Source organism: Anomaloglossus baeobatrachus, chromosome 12, assembly GCF_048569485.1.
Source record: "Anomaloglossus baeobatrachus isolate aAnoBae1 chromosome 12, aAnoBae1.hap1, whole genome shotgun sequence".
In the NCBI taxonomy this organism is placed as follows: Eukaryota; Metazoa; Chordata; class Amphibia; order Anura; family Aromobatidae; genus Anomaloglossus; species Anomaloglossus baeobatrachus.
Genome location: NC_134364.1, coordinates 24,030,840 through 24,050,220, shown reverse-complemented (window position 1 = coordinate 24,050,220; position 19,381 = coordinate 24,030,840). Strand labels below are relative to the sequence as shown.

General features: G+C 51.2%; 1 protein-coding gene across 1 annotated transcript in view; it reads left to right on the top strand.

Moving 5' to 3' along the window:
• The window catches only part of WDHD1 (WD repeat and HMG-box DNA binding protein 1), a 152,772-nt gene that overhangs the window by 43,712 nt on the left and 89,679 nt on the right, over positions 1–19,381 (top strand). Inside the window, 4 exon segments of the mRNA XM_075330592.1 lie at positions 11,306–11,483; positions 11,955–12,083; positions 12,086–12,123; positions 12,473–12,657. Of these exon segments, the coding sequence (XP_075186707.1) occupies positions 11,306–11,483; positions 11,955–12,083; positions 12,086–12,123; positions 12,473–12,657 (530 nt within the window).

The following is a 19,381-nucleotide window of genomic DNA, read 5'->3' as shown; positions in this document are numbered from 1 at the left end:
CTTACCCACATTTCTTTCATTCCTACAATCTGGAATGGACAAGGGTTTGTCCCTCGGCTCTCTCAAGGGCCAAGTGTCGGCGCTCTCCGTGTTTTTTCAAAAGCGTCTAGCCAGGCTTCCGCAGGTCCACACGTTCCTGCAGGGGGTTTGCCACATGGTCCCACCTTACAAACGTCCGTTGGAACCTTGGGATCTTAACAGGGTTCTGACGGCTCTTCAAAAGCCGCCTTTTGAGCCGCTGCGGGATGTCTCTCTCTCCCGTCTTTCTCAGAAGGTGGCCTTCCTGGTGGCAGTCACATCACTTCGGAGAGTGTCTGAGCTTGCAGCGCTGTCACGCAAAGCCCCCTTCCTGGTTTTCCACCAGGATAAGGTGGTTCTGCGTCCTGTCCCGGAATTTATCCCTAAGGTGGTATCCCCTTTTCATCTAAATCAGGATATCTCCTTGCCTTCCTTTTGCCCTAATCCAATTCACCAGTGTGAAAAGGATTTGCACTCTTTGGATCTAGTGAGAGCACTCCGGTTCTACGTGTCTCGCACCGGCGCCCCTGCGCCGTTCAGACGCGCTCTTTGTCCTTGTCGCTGGCCAGCGTAAGGGCTCTCAGGCCTCCAAGTCAACCTTGGCTCGGTGGATCAAGGAACCGATTCTCGAGGCCTACCGTACTTCTGGGCTTCCACTTCCTTCAGGGTTGAAAGCCCATTCTACCAGAGCCGTAGGTGCGTCCTGGGCATTGCAGCACCGGGCGACGGCTCAGCAGGTGTGTCAGGCAGCTACGTGGTCTAGTCTGCACACGTTCACGAAGCACTATCAAGTGCATACCTATGCTTCGGCAGACGCCAGTCTAGGTAGGCGAGTCCTTCAGGCGGCGGTTGCCCACCTGTAAGAGGGGGCCGTTTTCGGCTCTTTTTGTTGAGGTATTGTTTTACCCACCCAGGGACTGCTCTTGGACGTCCCAATTGTCTAGGTCTCCCAATGGAGCGACAAAGAAAAAGGGAATTTTGTTTACTTACCGTAAATTCCTTTTCTTCTAGCTCCTATTGGGAGACCCAGCACCCACCCCTGTGCCCTTCGGGCTGGTTGTTCTTTTGTGTACACATGTTGTTGATGTTGATTTGTTCTTATGGTTCATGGTCTTCAGTTCTCCGAACATCCTTCGGATTGAATTTACCCTAGACCAATTTATAAGTTTTCTCCTTCCTAGAACGGGATCTTGGGGATTTCTTTATCCACAACGAGGGTAGCACTGGTCCCCTGGTGGTATGGGATGCGATGAAGGCATACCTCAGGGGGCTCCTGTTCAGGGATATCTGTAAACGTAAAACACAGACGAGGCAGGATGAGAAAGATAGCCTGGAGGCCTTAGATAAGGCGGAGCTGGAAGCAATCCGGAGTACTACTACGGACGCGAAGCAAAATCTTAGGCAGGCGCATGAACAGGTTAATAAGATGCTTTTGGAGAAGGCGGTAAGGAAGCAGGCATTCCAAAAATTGCATTTTTATGAGGAGGGGGAAAAAGTTGGTCATCTATTATCGGTCATAGCTGCAGCTCAAAGGAGTAGTTCATTTGTGCATGGTATGGACACGGTGGAGGGGACACAGGTCACTGAGGTTGAGGAGATCCTTGAGGTCTTTAAAGATTTCTATCGCACGCTATATTGTTCTATTGGAGAGATGAGGGTGGAAGAGGTGGACTCGTTTCTTGAGCGAGGTGAGCTTCCGGTGTTGTCTGTGGTGGATAGAGATAAACTGGAGTCACCTATTACTATTGATGAACTGGAGGGCGCTCTGCATGGCATGAGCAATGACAAGGCACCGGGAGCAGAGGGGCTACCAGTTGAAATTTATAAACAGTTAGAAGAAATCCTATTACCCAAACTATTGAAAGTCTTTGAGGTGGCGGAGGGGGAAGGTATATTGCCTGAATCTATGAGAGAAGCAATAATAGTAGTAATTCCTAAGGAGGATAAAAATCCGAGGCTTCCAGACTCATATAGACCCATCTCGTTATTAAGAGCGGACGTGAAGCTTCTGGCTAAGGTGTTGTCAAACTGGCTGACTGGAGTTATATCTAACCTAATACATATGGACCAATCAGGGTTCATGGCCAATAGGTCAACAGCTGCTAATATCAGGAGATTATATCTTAATCTACAGTTGCCGCCTGACAACCCTGGCCAGAGGGTGATCGCTTCGCTAGATGCCCAGAAAGCGTTTGATAGTTTTGAGTGGGGGTATCTGTGGAAAGTGTTGCAGCATATGGGTTTTGGCCCACGGTTTGTAAAGTGGGTGCAGCTGTTGTATAATAGGCCTACTGCTAAAGTTAGAGTTAACGGTATGACCTCCTCAGCGTTTGAGTTGCACCGGGGAACGAGACAGGGCTGCCCACTATCGCCGCTCCTATTTGCTATTGCAATAGAGCCTCTGGCGGCGGCCATTAGGAAATCAAAGGAGATCCATGGATTTAAGTATGGGCATTTAGAGGAGAAAATAGCTCTTTATGCTGACGATTTATTACTTTTCTTGGGGGATCCATCAGCCTCATTGGATCATGCCATGCAGATAATAGAGAAATTTGGAGAAGTTTCGGGACTGACCATTAATTGGTCTAAATCAAGCCTCTTTAAAGTGGATGGGGAAGTAGCCTGGACAAATGAGGATACTGGGGCTAACAAATTGAAGAATGTGGACGAATTTAAATATCTAGGTATCCAGATATCTCTACCAGTAGAAAAATACATACAGGTGAACTTATGGCCTCTCCTTAAAAAATTGAGAGCCAAGGTGGATGCCTGGAACAAGCTACATTTGTCAGTTGTTGGAAGGGTTAATTTGCTAAAGATGGTAGTAATGCCTAAACTCCTATACATACTGCACAATGCCCCTGTTTGTATTTCAAGGAAAAGATTTAAAGGGATAAACTCGCTGTTTAGGGACCTGGTGTGGGGTAAAAAGCAGCCTAGGGTGCGATTAGAGACTTTACAAAGGCCGAAGGATGAGGGGGGTCTAGCAATCCCAAATCCGGAATTGTATTATATAGCGGCACAATGTCAACACCTCAGGGGTTGGTCTGATCGAGAGAAAAATGGGGGCATTAAAGAAATACTGGCATACATAGTGGGTAGAAGTCCATTGGTAATGGGACTAGAGGATGGTGCGGTGGGGCTCCTGGGTAGAACATCTTCTACAATGGCACTTATAAATAAGACCTGGGATAGGCTGAAAAGGGTGAGAGAGGGGTGACCCGGTTAACTAAGTTTACACCTATCTGGGATAACAGTAATCTCCCGGAGATTCAGAAAATGGGGAATATTGAGGAGTGGAGACGTAGGGGTGTAATATACATGCATCAGATATTGGACGGAGGAATTCTGAAATCGTTCCCGCAGTTACAGAGTGAGTTTCAGTTGCCGGCGTCCGGCTGGCTTCACTACAGTCAATTAAAACATGCGATTGCAGCCCAAGCGGCTAAACAAAGTGTGGCCATACAGACTGACCTGGTACTGGAGTATGTGTGTGAGGGCGGAGGAAGCACTAAAGGGATCATTTCTGGCACGTATAAAGATATACTACATACCTTTCTTTTAGACTACCCAATTAAAACTAAATCTAAATGGGAGGATGAAGTTGGGCCGATAACGGAGGAGGTGTGGGAGAGTATCTTAGAGTATGTCCCTAAACTTTCCATGAGCAAACCGGCCAGACTGTCTCACCTATACGTGATTCACCGGGTATATAGGTCTCCTTTACTGATGTTTAAAATGGGGTTGAAAAGGAATTCGGAGTGTCCAAGGTGTCAGGGACCTGACGCAGGTATTTCTTCAGCGCTCTATTGGGAGACCCAGACGATTGGGGTATAGCTACTGCCTCCGGAGGCCACACAAAGCACTACACTAAAAAGTGCAAGGCCCCTCCCCTTCTGGCTATACCCCCCCGTGGTATCACGGGTTCTCCAGTTTTCAAGCTTTGTGCGAAGGAGGTCAGACATCCATGCATAGCTCCACAGATTTTAGTCAGCAGTAGCTGCTGACTATTTCGGATGGAAGAAAAGAGGGCCCATATAGGGCTCCCAGCATGCTCCCTTCTCACCCGTTGATGGTGTTGTAAGGTTGAGGTACCTATTGCTGGTACGGAGGCTGGAGCCCACATGCTGTTTTCCTTCCACATCCCCCTGAGGGGCTCTGAGGAAGTGGGATCCTGCCGGCCTCAAAGCTCTGACGCCGGGCTCCATCCACAGACCCATTTGAACCTGCTGGATACGGAGCTGGAGTACCGTTCAGGGACATGGCCCTGCACCATTACAGGTACTCTGTGTCCCCGTACACACAGGCACAGCACACTCCAGACTTGCTGGGTGTGCTAGTGCGCCGGGGACAGTAAAGGGTTACAGTCACTGCAGCTTTGCTGAGTGACTTTGTGTATTGGGAACTACCGCGCCGGACGCTCCGGGAGCGGCGGCGCGGCTGGGACTTGTAGTTCGCCGGGGACTGGGCGCCGACCGCGCTTTTACGGCGGCGGCGCTTATAAATCCAGTCCCCGGCTTCTGCGGCCTAGTGCCGCTTCGTTCCCGCCCCCTCCCTGTCACTCAGGGAAGGGGACAGGCGCTGAGCAATCAGCAGCGCCGAGGGCTGGAGCTTTATTTACATGCTCCAGCCCTCTCACTGCACACTGTCGGACGCCGGATTCCCGCTCTGACTTGGGGCACGCCCACGGCCCGCCCCTCCTCACACGAGCTGGGGAAGATGCCGGCAGCCATTACTGCAGTCCGAGCTCGGACTTTCGGCAACCAGGCAGGACGGTGGCGACCATACACCCGCTTATAGGCGGGCGGTAAGCGGCACACATAGTGCTGACCCCAATATATACTGCAGTGTGTACATGTGTATTTTAACTGCATAGGTCGCTATATGCCCGCTTGGAGAGCGACACATCAGCAGCAGGAAAGCAGGTGTGCTAAGGCACAGGCTTTCTAGGCTGCTTGTATTGCACGTACTGAAGTGTTCATTTGTGTTTATACTTGTGTGCTATACATTGCACTGTACAGTCGCTAGTCTTAGCTATATTCTCCTGGAATGGCTAGACTACAGCAGCAGAAAACCAAGGGTGCTGGGGCACAGGTTTTTTTCTATGCTGCTTGTATTGCATGGGCTGCAGTGTGCATTTGTACTTGTGCTTGTATGCTATACATTGCACTGTATGGTCACTCTTCTGGGCTATATTCCCCTAGATGACTAGTCTACAGCAGCAGAAGAGCAGAGGTGCCAGGGCACAGGCCTCTATGCTGCTTGTATTGCTTGTGCTGCAGTGTTCATTTGTACTTTATGCTTGTATGCTATACATTGCACTGTACGGTCACCAATCTTGGCTATATACTTCTAGATGGCTAGTCGGCAGCGGCAAAAAAGCAACACAGATTTTCAGTGCTGTTTTTACTACATGGGATGCCGTTCATGACACCGTCCCATTGTGTGCATGCTCCCCTGTAGCACTTCGTCTGCCGGGGTCTCTAGCACTTCGTCTGCCGGGGTCTCTACTAGTCGTGGCCAAAGAAACCACCTGTCCTCCCTGTCCAAGGACAGGGACGGAGTTGCAGTTTCGACAGATATATTGTCATAAGATAGAGATTTGCAGTCCAGACAGGCCATGGGCAATCTTCCTGACCAACCTCATTTGGAACGGGGGGGTCCCAGGAGGACTCTCTGTATGATAAGGCAGCTCTCCAGGACTTTGATCCTGACATCGCTATCGATCCGGATACACCGGATGGTAACGCCATACGGAATGATCCTATAGCGTCCATCAATGGAAGGTTGGATCTTTCTCCCTCAGCTCCCCCAGTGGAGGAGTCAGCTTCACAAGCAGGAGAAGTCCCTTTTCAGTATCTCAAACGGATATTGAGTATTTTTTCTGGCCACGCTGACTTCAGAGAAGCAGTCCAGAAACACCACGCTTACCAGATAAGCGTCTTCTCCAAACGTTTTTTAAGATACACGTTATCCCTTTTCCCCTGACGTGGTCAAGCGCTGGACCTAGGGTCCAAAGGTGGATTCTCCAATCTCCAGGCTTGCGTCTAGAGCCATAGTTGCACTGGAGATGGGGCTTCAATTAAAGATGCCATTCACAGACAGATGGACTCTGGTTGAAATCTGTCTAGGAGGCTATCGGCGTGTCGGTTGCTCCGGCATTCACAGCCGTATAGGCAACCTAACCTTTTCAGCTGTTCTTGCGCAGCTGGCCTTGAGCACATGTACATCTGTACCGCAGAGGCGTCCGTAACCCCGTAATGTCTGCACTGCGACTTACCCTATTAATGCTGTCCTAAAAGTACAGTCGAGGTTTCGGTCCTTCCCAAGCTCGGGCAGGTCCCAATTGTCCTCGTGCAAAAGGGCTACAAAACCTCAGACGGGCTCAGATTCCGGCCGGGCTCAATCACGCCCAAGGAAGGCAGCCGAAGGAACCGCTACCAAGGCGGTCTCCTCATGTCTCTCAGCTCTCTTTCTCTCTCCGCATCCGCGGTTGATGGCAGACTCCCCCGCCTTTGGCGACATTTAGCTGCCACAGGTCACAGACCGGTGGGTGACGGACATTGTGCTCACGTGCACAGGACAGTGTTCTGTTCTCGTCCTCCGACTCCATCCTTCAGAACGGCCCCACCTCCCCTCCGAGCAGATGCCCTGCTGCAGGCGGTGGACGCTCTAAGAGCAGAAGGAGTGGTGATCCCTGTCCCCCCTCAGGAACGAGGGCGAGGGTTTGTACTCCAATCTCTTTGTGGCTCCAAAAAAGGACGGCTCCTTCCGTCCTGTTCTGGACCTAAAACTGCTCAACAGGCATGCGAACGCCAGGCGGTTCCGGATGGAATCCCTCCGATCCGTCATTACTTCAATGTCTCGAGGAGATTTCCTTGCCTCAACAGACATCAAAGATGCCTATCTCCACGTGCCAATTGCTACGGAGCACCAACGTTTTCTACGTTTTGTGATAGGAGACGACCATCTTCAGTTCGTAGCCCTGCCATTCGGTCTGGCGACAGCCCCTCGGGTGTTCACCAAGGTCATGGCAGCAGTGGTAGCAGTCTTGCACTCTCAGGGACACCCGGTGATCCCTTACTTGGACGATCTACTCGTCAAAGCACCCTCTCAAGAGGCATGACAACGCAGCCTGAATGTTACGCTGGAGACTCTCCAGACTTTCGGGTGGATCATCAATTTGGCAAGGTCAAATCTGTCACCGACTCAATCACTAACGTATCTCGGCATGGAGTTTCACACTCTATCAGCGATAGTGAAGCTTCCGCTGAACAAGCAGCGTTCACTGCAAACAGAGGTGCAGTCTCTCCTTCAAGGCCAGTCGCACCCCTTAAGGCGCCTCATGCACTTCCTAGGGAAGATGGTGGCAGCCATGGTGGCAGTTCCCTTTGCGCAGTTTCATCTGCGCCAACTGCAAGGGGACATTCTCCGCCAATGGGACGGGCAGTCAACCTCCCTGGACAGGAAAGTCTCCCTTTCCCAGACGGCCAAGGACTCTTTGCAATGGTGGCTTATTCCCACCTCATTGTCACAGTGAAGATCCTTCCTACCCCCATCCTGGGCAGTGGTCACGACAGATACGAGTCTGTCAGGGTGGGGAGCAGTTTGTCTCCGCCACAGGGCTCAGGGGACGTGGACTCAGCAGGAGTCCACCCTTCAGATCAAGGTTCTGGAAATCGGTGCAGGGTATCTTACCCTACTAGCTTTCCAGCAGTGGCTAGAAAGAGAGCAGATCCGAATCCACTCGGACAACTCCACAGCGGTGGCATACATCAACCACCAAGGAGGGACGCGCAGTCGGCAAGCCTTCCAGGAAGTCCGGCGAATCCTCATGTGGGTGGAGGACACAGCATCCACCATATCCGCAGTTCACATCCCGGGCGTAGAAAACTGGGAAGCAGACTTCCTCAGTCGCCAGGGTATGGATGCAGGGGAATGGTCCCTTCACCCGGACGTGTTTCAGGAAATCTGTCGCCGCTGGGGGGTGCCGGACGTCGACCTAATGGCGTCTCGGCACAACAACAAGGTCCCGGCATTTATGGCACGATCGCGCGATCACAGAGCTCTGGCGGCAGACGCTTTACTGCAAGATTGGTCGCAGTTCCGGCTCACATATGTGTTTCCACCTCTGGCACTCTTGCCCAGAGTACTGCGCAAAAAATCAGATCCGATTGCAGCCGCGTCATACTCGTCGCCCCAGACTGGCCGAGGAGATCGTGGTACCCGGATCTGTGGCATCTCACGGTCGGCCGACCGTGGTCACTACCGGGCCGGCCAGACTTGCTGTCCCAAGGGCCGTTTTTCCATCGGAATTCTGCGGCCCTGAACCTGACTGTGTGGCCATTGAGTCCTGGATCCTAGCGTCTTCAGGATTATCCCAAGGGGTCGTTGCCACCATGAAACAGGCTAGGAAGTCCACCTCTGCTACGATCTACCACAGAACGTGGAAGACTTTCTTAACCTGGTGCTCGGCCAAGGGAGCGTCTCCCTGGCCATTTGCATTGCCTACTTTTCTTTCCTTCCTGCAATCGGGGTTAGAAAAGGGCTTGTCGCTCGGCTCCCTTAAGGGGGAAGTCTCGGCACTATCCGTGTTTTTTCAGAAGCGTCTAGCACGTCTTTCTAAGGTGCGCACGTTCCTACAGGGGGTCTGTCATATCGTACCCCCGTACAAGCGGCCGTTAGATCCATGGGATCTCAACAGGGTATTAGTTGCTCTCCAGAAGCCGCCTTTCGAGCCTCTGAAGGAAGTTTTCTTTCTCGCCTGTCACAGAAGGTGGCGTTTCTCGTTGCGATCACATCGCTTCGGCGAGTTTCTGAGCTGGCAGCTCTGTCATCCAAGGCTCCCTTCCTGGTGTTCCACCAGGACAAGGTAGTGCTGCGCCCCATTCCGGAGTTTCTCCCTAAGGTCGTATCCTCATTTCATCTTAATCAGGATATATCCTTGCCTTCCTTTTGTCCTCATCCGGTTCACCGGTATGAAAAGGACTTACGTTTGTTAGATCTGGTGAGAGCACTCAGAATCTACATTTCCCGCACGGCGCCCATGCGCCGTTCCGATGCACTTTTTGTCCTTGTCGCTTGTCCGCGCAAGGGGTTGCAGGCTTCTAAAGCCACTCTGGCTCGATGGATCAAAGAACCAATTCTTGAGGCCTACCGTTCTGCGGGGCTTCCGGTTCCTTCAGGGCTAAAAGCCCACTCAACCAGAGCCGTGGGTGCGTCCTGGGCATTACGACACCAGGCTTCGGCTCAACAAGTGTGCCAGGCAGCTACCTGGTACAGTCTGCACACTTTCACCAAGCATTATCAGGTGCATACCTATGCTTCGGCGGATGCCAGCTTAGGTAGAAGAGTCCTGCAGGCGGCAGTGACACCCCCGTAGGGGAGGGCTGTTTTGCAGCCCTAACATGAGGTATTTCTTTACCCACCCAGGGACAGCTTTTGGACGTCCCAATCGTCTGGGTCTCCCAATAGAGCGCTGAAGAAGAAGGGAATTTTGTTACTTACCGTAAATTCCTTTTCTTCTAGCTCTTATTGGGAGACCCAGCACCCGCCCTGTTGTCCTTCGGGATGTTTTTGTTGTTTGCGGGTACACATGTTGTTCATGTTGAACGGTTTTTCAGTTCTCCGATGTTACTCGGAGTTAATTTGTTTAAACCAGTTATTGGCTTTCCTCCTTCTTGCTTTGGCACTAAAACTGGAGAACCCGTGATACCACGGGGGGGTATAGCCAGAAGGGGAGGGGCCTTGCACTTTTTAGTGTAGTGCTTTGTGTGGCCTCCGGAGGCAGTAGCTATACCCCAATCGTCTGGGTCTCCCAATAAGAGCTAGAAGAAAAGGAATTTACGGTAAGTAACAAAATTCCCTTCTTTTCACATGATGTGGTCTTGTCCGAGACTGGTCTCCTTTTGGACTAAGGTTATCCACAAGATAGGAAGAACATATGGGTGTGTCCTCCCCAGGGAACCAGTGATATGCCTATTGGGATATGTTGAGGAGCTTGGGGTGGAAAATACTATGAAAATTGTCATTGCTAGGCTGCTGTATGCAGCAAGAAAGGTAATCGCCAGGTCCTGGATTAAAAAAGACCCCCCCCGACCAGGGGAGAGTACATTAAAAGGGTGAAATGTATTCTTCAGCTGGAACAGGGAGTGTATGAAAGAAGGGGGAATGTTAAAATGTTTGAGAAGCTATGGTCTCCTTGGCTGCAATGCGGATAGGACGAGTGATTGACCAGTAAACTGATATGGGACGGGGATAGTCGTCTGAGACCTCTGATGTGTGTGTTTTGTTTTATTTGTGTTACTAGTTGTTCCTCCTGCACAACGGGATGGTTCCTATACTACAGTTGGAGGGTATTATAAGTGTGTACTATATGGGATGTAGTATCGGGGAGAAGTGTTGCTGCCGGGGTGGGGGAGGGGGAGTTAAAGGGGTAATAGATGTGATAAATTTAATTTGGATGCCGATTTGTTATTCTGTTGTATGTATTCTGTTTTAATAAAAAAGTATCTGATTTAAAAAAAAAAAAAAATTTCTCCTTCCTGCTTTTGCACCAAAACTGAGGAGCCCGTGGTCCACGGGAGGGTGTATAGGCAGAGGGGAGGGGTTACACTTTTTTAAAAGTGTAATACTTTGTGTGGCCTCCAGAGGCAGAAGCTATACACCCAATTGTCTGGGTCTCCCAATGGAGCGACAAAGAAATTTATATTTTAATTATTTATATTAATATTTTTATTACATTTAAACAAACAAGCTATAGCTTAGATCATCTTTACAGTCCCCCCTTAATAAAATATTTGTGAATATTATCAACTTTAAATTTTAAAACTTTCCCCATTTAGATATATTTTATTTGGAACTTATTTGCGGTTTATTCATACAAAAAATATTTTTATTACGTTTAAACAAACAAGCTATAGCTTAGATCATCTTTACACTGTATTGCACAGACAGTAGGAAAGGTCACGCATTATGCACATGGGCTGGGTAGGAGGACGGCGATCGCACAAGATGGAGGAGGCGCCGGACCGAGACCAGCAACCCCCATCGGACCCGACCACCCCCTGAGTATTATAAAGATGTTTTTTATGTTGTACTGCGCGGCCTGGGCTCTTATATATAGTACTCTAAATGCTGTATATAAGGGATGGCTCCCAATAGGAGCTAGAAGAAAAGGAATTTACGGTAAGTTAACAAAATTCCCTTTTTTATATATATATATATATATATATATATATATATATATATATATATATATATATATTAATCTGATTCCCATCTACAGGTGTCCAGCGCCACAAAGAAAGATTACGACGAACTGTTCGACGGTGACGACGACGATGAAGACTTCCTCAATGGAGATATGATCGATCATCAGGCAAATGAAGACGACGATGACATCATCACCCCCATGTCCGGTCACACGAAAAAACGAACCATCTTAGACGACGATGATTCTTTAGGTGAAATATTTGGATTGTAAACTCCTCTCAGAATAAATACTGGGGGACACTTCCGTTAACCCATAAGAAAGAAATTTATGGCTCAATTTGTACCAAAGAAATGTTTTGCTTGCATGCATTACACCACATCTATTGCTTTTTTTTTTCTATTGCAATTGTCTTTGATAAAAAAGGGTGCAATTTATAAGAAAGAAGCTTGGGTTAATATGCAAGAAACCGTGTAAAAATTGTTCCAAAAAATGTGATGAAACGAATAGCAGGAGTGACGTGAGATCTGTAACAGGAGCGGACGCTGAATGGTAAATGGGGGGTGTCTAGTTAGAGAATTGACCCAAAGCTGTTATCAGGACCCAGGTCCATCAGCCATGTCTGTACTCAGTGACCGCTTTATACTCGGAGCATTTGATTAGTGGCTATGGACGTCGACTTTGACATTTCCAGTAAAGTTCCCATTTTTCTTCTCCTGTTTAGATGTGCCGTCTTTGAAAGCAACTGAGAAGCCAGAAGAGGAGGATAAGTCCATCAAGGAGCAAGTCATTCCTTATCCCTCAAAACCTTCTTACAGTGGTCCAATGCCAACCCCTCCACAAAAGCCTTTCAGCCGGGCTCTACCCCCTCTCATCTGTTACACCGCTTCATGGTGAGTGGCAATTCCTGGAAAACGATTGCAGGGTTGATATTTGCAATGTTTGCTAAATTTACAGCAAAGTAGATATATATTGTCACCAAGTCTGTGCAGATTGAAGCCTCCGCTCTGATCCTGAAAACATAAAACTTGTCAAAACTGTAGAGGAAATGTAGCCTTACAGCAGACTATGTGATACGTAGGTGGCTTTGATCGGCCAGGACCACTGTTTGCCCCATATCTCCCTCTATAACATCCTAATTGTGTGTACGGGTAGGGGTTGACTCCTCTTAAAAGACTTTTACTGGCTTCATTATTTGGGCCTTTACAACACTTTTTGTTTTGTTTTTTTCTCTAAACTTAGATGTGGAATTCTATCGGTGTTATCCGCTGCTACAACGATGAGCAAGACAACGCGATTGACATAGAGTTTCACGACACCTCCGTGCACCACGCCGTCCACCTGACCAATACGCTCAACCACACCATAGCCGACCTGTCTCAAGAAGCCATACTACTGGCCTGTGAAGGCACGGAAGAACTAGCAAGGTGAGGGTTAATCTGGGTAAACGCAAATTTGACATCATTTTGATATTGCTTTATTTGTTTTTAATCACAGGTTAATACATTCTATAGTGTTTACTGGTAAACTGTTCATAGCATCCGTTAAACAGCGAGATACCACAAGTGGCAAATATATGTGTGTAAATAAAATAATATATACACATACACTGTATTTTTCGGATTATAAGACTCACTTTTCCTGTCAAAAATTTGGGAGGAAAATGAGGGGTGCGTCTTAAAATCTGAATGTAGCTTACCAGGTCGTGATTGCGAGGGGTCACAGGAGGCAGGGGCTCTGTGCAGTGGCTGGCACAGCTGCTATGTGTGACGGCGGCCGGTGCCACTGCTTTGGTCGTTGGCAGCCGGCGTTTCTGCTGTGTGCTGTGGCGGACGGCGCAGCTGCTGTGGTTAGCAGCGGCGGTCGGCGAGGTACTAGCCATTCTGACGATGTAAATGGTAAGGACTTCAAATAATGGCACCCAGAGTCCGCACGTGCGCAGATGGAGCTCTTTTGTCAAGAGCTCCATCTGCGCATGCGCTTCCTCCGGGCGCCATTTGTTTGAAGCACATCTTCAGAATAACCCGTGCCTCGCCGCCCCCTCTCACAGAGCAGAGCCAACACGGAGCGGAGCAGAGCCAGCACGGAGCAGAGCCAGAGCAGAGTCAGCATGGAGCAGAGCCAGGGTAGAGCCAGCACGGAGCAGAGCCAGAGCAGAGTCAGCATGGAGCAGAGCCAGGGCAGAGCCAGCACGGAGCAGGGCAGAGTCAGGGCAGAATAGGGCAGCACAGAGCAGAGCCAGCGCGGAGCAAAGCCTGCAGCCCCAGCACAGCAGTAAGACACCACCGGATTATAAAACAGACCCCATATATTTATTTTATTTTACCTTTCTTTGTCGCTCCATTGGGAGACCCAGACAATTGGGTGTATAGCTTCTGCCTCCGGAGGCCACACAAAGTATTACACTCAAAAGTGTAACCCCTCCCCTCTGCCTATACACCCTCCCGTGCCTCACGGGCTCCTCAGTTTTATGCTTTGTGTGGAAGGAGGCACACATCCACTCATGCATCCCATTTTAGTCAGCAGCAGCTGCTGATGTTATCGGTTGGAAGAAAAGAGGGCTCCCACGGGGCCCCCGGCATGCTCCCTTCTCACCCCACTACGTCGGCGGTGCTGTTAAGGTTGAGGTACCCATTGCGGGTACAGAGGCTGGAGCCACATGTCGTATTTCCTTCACCATCCCTTGGGGGCTCTGGGAGAAGTGGGATCCTGAGCGGTCATCCAGGTACTGGGACCGTGCTCCCTCCGCAGCCCCAGTGTGGAATCTGCCGGACCGGAGTATTTTCTTTATCAGGGACCGGGCCCTGCATCTGTCAGGTACTCTGTGTCCCCATGGGGACGGTTCATGGAGCGCCTGGCACCCGGACGCTGCAAGGGCTGCTAGGCCGTGAAAGCCGGGGGACTTCCGCGCCGACCGCGCCTGTTTGTCGGCCGCGGTCATAAATTTAGTCCCCGGCTTCAGTTGCGGCCTACTTGCAAAATCTCGCCCCCGGACCTGTCTGTCAGGGTAGGGGCGGGACAGCCGACCGGACGCTGCCTGAGACACACAGCGGCTGCTGATCCGTGAAAGCCGGGGGACTTCCGCGCCGACCGCGCCTGCTTGTCGGCCGCGGTCATAAATTTAGTCCCCGGCTTCAGTTGCGGCCTACTGGCAAGACTCCCGCCCCCGGACCTGTCTGTCAGGGTAGGGGCGGGACAGCCGTCCTGACGTCGGCAGTGAGGGCCGGAGCATCCTGTATGCTTCCTCCCCCCTCTTTGATCACAATAGGGACCCCAGATTCCCGCACTTTTTCCTGGTGCCGCCCACCGCTCCACTCCCCCTCTGAGAGCTCCAGCAGCCATTTTTTTCAGACATTCTGCGCTGGAGAATCATCAGGAAAGAGCTCTTCACCGCTGGGAGACCTGGAGCAGGGAATCTGGAGGACACACACGCCGCTTTTTAGCTGTCGGTAAGCCACACCGGTCATCCGGTGCTGGTCCCCCTGGGTTGCCTGAATAGATACGTATTATATATCTTTATATATATATAGATCTCTGTTCGGCCGGGCTGTATACTCTTCCCTTATACCCTCTGTGATCACTCTCCTGGGATACAACAGCATGTCGTCCACAAGGAGCAAGAGCGCTAAGGCACAGGGTTTCTTTGCGACCTGTACCTCTTGTGGGGCTATGTTGCCTGCGGGTTCCACCTACCCTCACTGTGAGCAATGCTCGACCCCTGTTACACTGACTCAGCCGGAGCCGGGACCACTTGTGGGCCCCTCGGCTCAGGTAGACCCCCATGCTACCACTGTCCAGGCGGCAGGGACAGAGTTTGCAGTGTTTGCTGAGAAGCTCTTTGAGTCACTTTCACAATCCATGGCTAAGTCTATGGACAAATGGTCTGCCAAGCTGCTAGAAGCATTGCAGTCCAGACCGGTCCTTACACAGACCCAGGACACTGTTGGATCGGCGCCTCCAGGTCCCTCTCGGTCCACGCCGCAGCGCGCTCCCGGGGTGGGCTCTAGGTTTCACGTGGAGGACTCCTCCACGGTCCACAGCCCCAGACCAGCTAAGCGGGCCCGCTTGGAATCATCAGCTTCATCACGCTGCTCAGGTTCCCGGCTGGAGGACTCGCTGGAGGACGAGGCGGAGGTCGCAGCTCAGGGCTCTGACCATGACGTTGCCCTCAACCTTGATACACCTGAAGGGGACGCCTTAGTAAATTATCTTATCTCGTCCATCAACCAGGTGTTAGATCTATCTCCCCCGCCTCCACCTATAGAGGAGTCGGCTTCTCAGCAGGAGAAACACCAGTTTCGGTTCCCCAAACGTACACGGAGTGCGTCTTTCGACCACTCTAACTTCAAGGATGCTGTCCAGAAACCCAGAGCGGTTCCGGACAAGCGCTTTACTAAGCGCCTTGCTGACACACGTTACCCCTTCCCCTCTGACGTAGTTAAGGGTTGGGCTCAGTGTCCCAAGGTGGATCCTCCAGTCTCTAGATTGGCGGCTAGATCTGTGGTTTCGGTTGCAGATGGCTCATCGCTAAAAGATGCCACTGACAGGCAGATAGAGCTCCTGGTGAAATCCATCTATGAAGCCACGGGCGCGTCCTTTGCCCCGGCTTTTGCAGCCGTGTGGGCACTCCAAGCTATCTCGGCTTGTCTAACCGAGATTAATGCGGTCACACGTACTTCTGCTCCGCAGGTTGCGTCTTTGACTTCTCAGGCGTCGGCGTTTTCTTCATACGCCATGAAGGCAGTCCTAGACTCTGCTAGCCATACAGCGGTCACATCCGCTAATTCTGTGGCAGTCCGCAGAGCCATGTGGCTGCGCGAATGGAAGGCAGACTCGGCTTCCAAGAGATTCCTAACAGGTTTGCCGTTTTCTGGCGACCGATTGTTTGGAGAACGATTGGATGAGAGGGAAAAGACTCCTCCTTACCCCAGTCCAGACCGAAGCGACCTCAGCAACGTAAGATACAATCGAGGTTTCGGTCCTTTCGCCCCTCCGCCAAGTCCCAATCCTCTTCGTCCAATAGGCCGGAGAAAGGTCAGGGGAACTCCTACGCGTGGCGGTCTAAGTCACGCCCCCAAAAGGCTGCCGGAGGCACTGCCTCCAAGGCGGCCTCCTCATGACTCTTGGCATCCCCGAACCGCATCCTCGGTCGGTGGCAGGCTCTCCCGCTTTTGCGACACCTGGTGGCCACATGTTCAAGACCGATGGGTGAGAGACATTCTGTCTCACGGTTACAGGATAGAGTTCATCTCTCGTCCTCCAACTCGTTTCTTCACAACCTCCCCCCCCCTGCTCGGGCCGACGCACTTCTTCAGGCAGTGGCCGCTCTGAAGACAGAAGGAGTTGTGATTCCCGTCCCCCCTCAGGAACAGGGGCGCGGCTTTTACTCCAACTTGTTCGTGGTGCCAATGAAGGACGGTTCATTCCGTTCCGTTCTGGACCTCAAACTGCTCAACAGACATGTGAGAACCAGACGGTTCAGGATGGAATCTCTCCGCTCGGTCATCGCTTCGATGTCACAGGGAGACTTTCTCGCATCGATCGACATCAAAGATGCTTATCTCCATGTGCCTATCGCACCCGAACATCAACGCTTCTTGCGTTTCGCCATAGGGGACGAACACCTTCAGTTCGTGGCATTGCCTTCGGCTTGGCGACAGCCCCACGGGTTTTCACCAAAGTCATGGCATCCGTTGTGGCGGTCCTACATGAGGCGCCTCATGCACTTCCTAGGGAAGATGGTGGCAGCGATGGAGGCAGTGCCCTTCGCGCAATTTCATCTACGCCCACTCCAATGGAACATTCTCCACAAGTGGGACAAGAGATCGACTTCCCTCGACAAGAATGTCTCTCTTTCCCTGGCAACCAAGACGTCTCTTCAGTGGTGGCTTCTTCCCACTTCTCTATCGCAGGGAAAATCCTTCCTGCCCCCAACCTGGGCTGTGGTCACCACGGACGCGAGCCTGTCAGGGTTGGGAGCAGTGTTTCTCCACCACAGGGCTCGGGGGACCTGGACTTCGAGGGAGTCTTCCCTTCAGATCAATGTTCTGGAGATAAGGGCAGTGTATCTAGCCCTATTGGCGTTCCATCAGTGGCTGGAGGGCAGGCAGATCCGTATCCAGTCAGACAACGCCACTGCAGTCGCCTACATCAATCACCAGGGCGGCACTCGCAGTCGTCAAGCCTTCCAGGAAGTACGGCGAATTCTGCAGTGGGTGGAAGCCACAGCATCCACCATCTCCGCAGTTCACAGAGCTCTGGCGGCGGATGCATTAGTACAGGATTGGTCGCAGTTTCAACTGCCTTATGTGTTTCCTCCTCTGGCGATGCTACCCAGAGTATTACGCAAGATCAGGTCCGACTGCCGCCGCGCCATTCTCGTCGCTCCAGACTGGCCAAGGCGGTCGTGGTACCCGGATCTGTGGCATCTCACGGTGGGTCAACCGTGGGCCCTTCCAGACCGCACAGACTTGCTGTCACAAGGGCCGTTTTTCCATCTGAATTCTGCGGCCCTCAACCTGACTGTGTGGCCATTGAGTCCTGGCTCCTAGCATCGTCAGGGTTATCTCAGGATGTCATTGCCACTATGAGACAAGCCAGGAAACCGACGTCCGCCAAGATCTATTACAGGACTTGGCGGATATTCTTGTCCTGGCGCTTTGTTAATGGGTTTACTCCCTGGCCTTTTGCCTTACCCATTCTTCTTTCCTTCCTTCAATCTGGAATGGACAAAGGTTTGTCACTAAGCTCTCTCAAGGGACAAGTATCGGCGCTCTCAGTATTTTTTCAAAGGCGCCTGGCCAGGCTTCCGCAGGTCCGCACGTTCCTGCAGGGAGTTTGCCACATAGTCCCACCTTACAAGCGTCCGCTGGAACCCTGGGATCTTAACAGGGTGCTAACGGCTCTTCAGAAACCACCTTTCGAGCCGCTGCGAGATGTCTCCTTATCACGTCTTTCGCAGAAGGTGGCATTTCTAGTGGCAGTTACATCACTCCGAAGAGTGTCGGATCTTGCAGCGCTGTCATGCAAAGCCCCCTTCCTGGTTTTTCACCAGGATAAGGTGGTTCTGCGTCCTGTTCCGGAATTTCTCCCTAAGGTGGTATCTCCTTTTCATCCAATCAGGATATCACCTTACCTTCTTTTTGCCCTAATCCAATTCACCGATGTGAAAAAGATTTGCACTCATTAGATCTAGTGAGAGCACTCCGGTACTACATGTCTCGCACGGCGCCCCTGCGTCGTTCAGATGCACTCTTTGTACTTGTCGCCGGTCAGCGTAAGGGTTCGCAGGCTTCCAAGTCAACCTTGGCTCGGTGGATCAAGGAACCGATTCTTGAAGCTTACCGTTCTTCGGGGCTTCCGCTTCCTTCGGGGCTGAAAGCCCATTCTACCAGAGCCGTGGGTGCGTCCTGGGCATTGCGGCACCGGGCGACGGCTCAGCAGCTGTGTCAGGCAGCTACCTGGTCTAGCCTGCACACTTTCACGAAACATTATCAGGTGCATACCTATGCTTCGGCAGATGCCAGTCTAGGTAGGCGAGTCCTTCAGGCGGCGGTTGCCCACCTGTAAGAGGGAGCCGTGTCGGCTCTATTATCGAGGTATTCTTTTACCCACCCAGGGACTGCTTTTGGACGTCCCAATTGTCTGGGTCTCCCAATGGAGCGACAAAGAAGAAGGGAATTTTGTTTACTTACCGTAAATTCCTTTTCTTCTAGCTCCAATTGGGAGACCCAGCACCCGCCCCTGTTCCCTTCGGGCTTGTTGTTCAATTGTTTCTTTGGTTTCAGTTCTCCGAACATCCTTCGGATTGAATTTACCTTAGACCAATTTATAAGTTTCCTCCTTCCTGCTCTTGCACCAAAACTGAGGAGCCCGTGAGGCACGGGAGGGTGTATAGGCAGAGGGGAGGGGTTACACTTTTGAGTGTAATACTTTGTGTGGCCTCCGGAGGCAGAAGCTATACACCCAATTGTCTGGGTCTCCCAATTGGAGCTAGAAGAAAAGGAATTTACGGTAAGTAAACAAAATTCCCTTCTTTCCTCTGAATTTGGGGTGCGTCTTTTTAATTTACCATTTTCACGTCAACACAAATTTTCTTTATCGTTCTTTTGGGAGACCCAGACCACGGGTGTTTAGCTTCTGCCTCCGGAG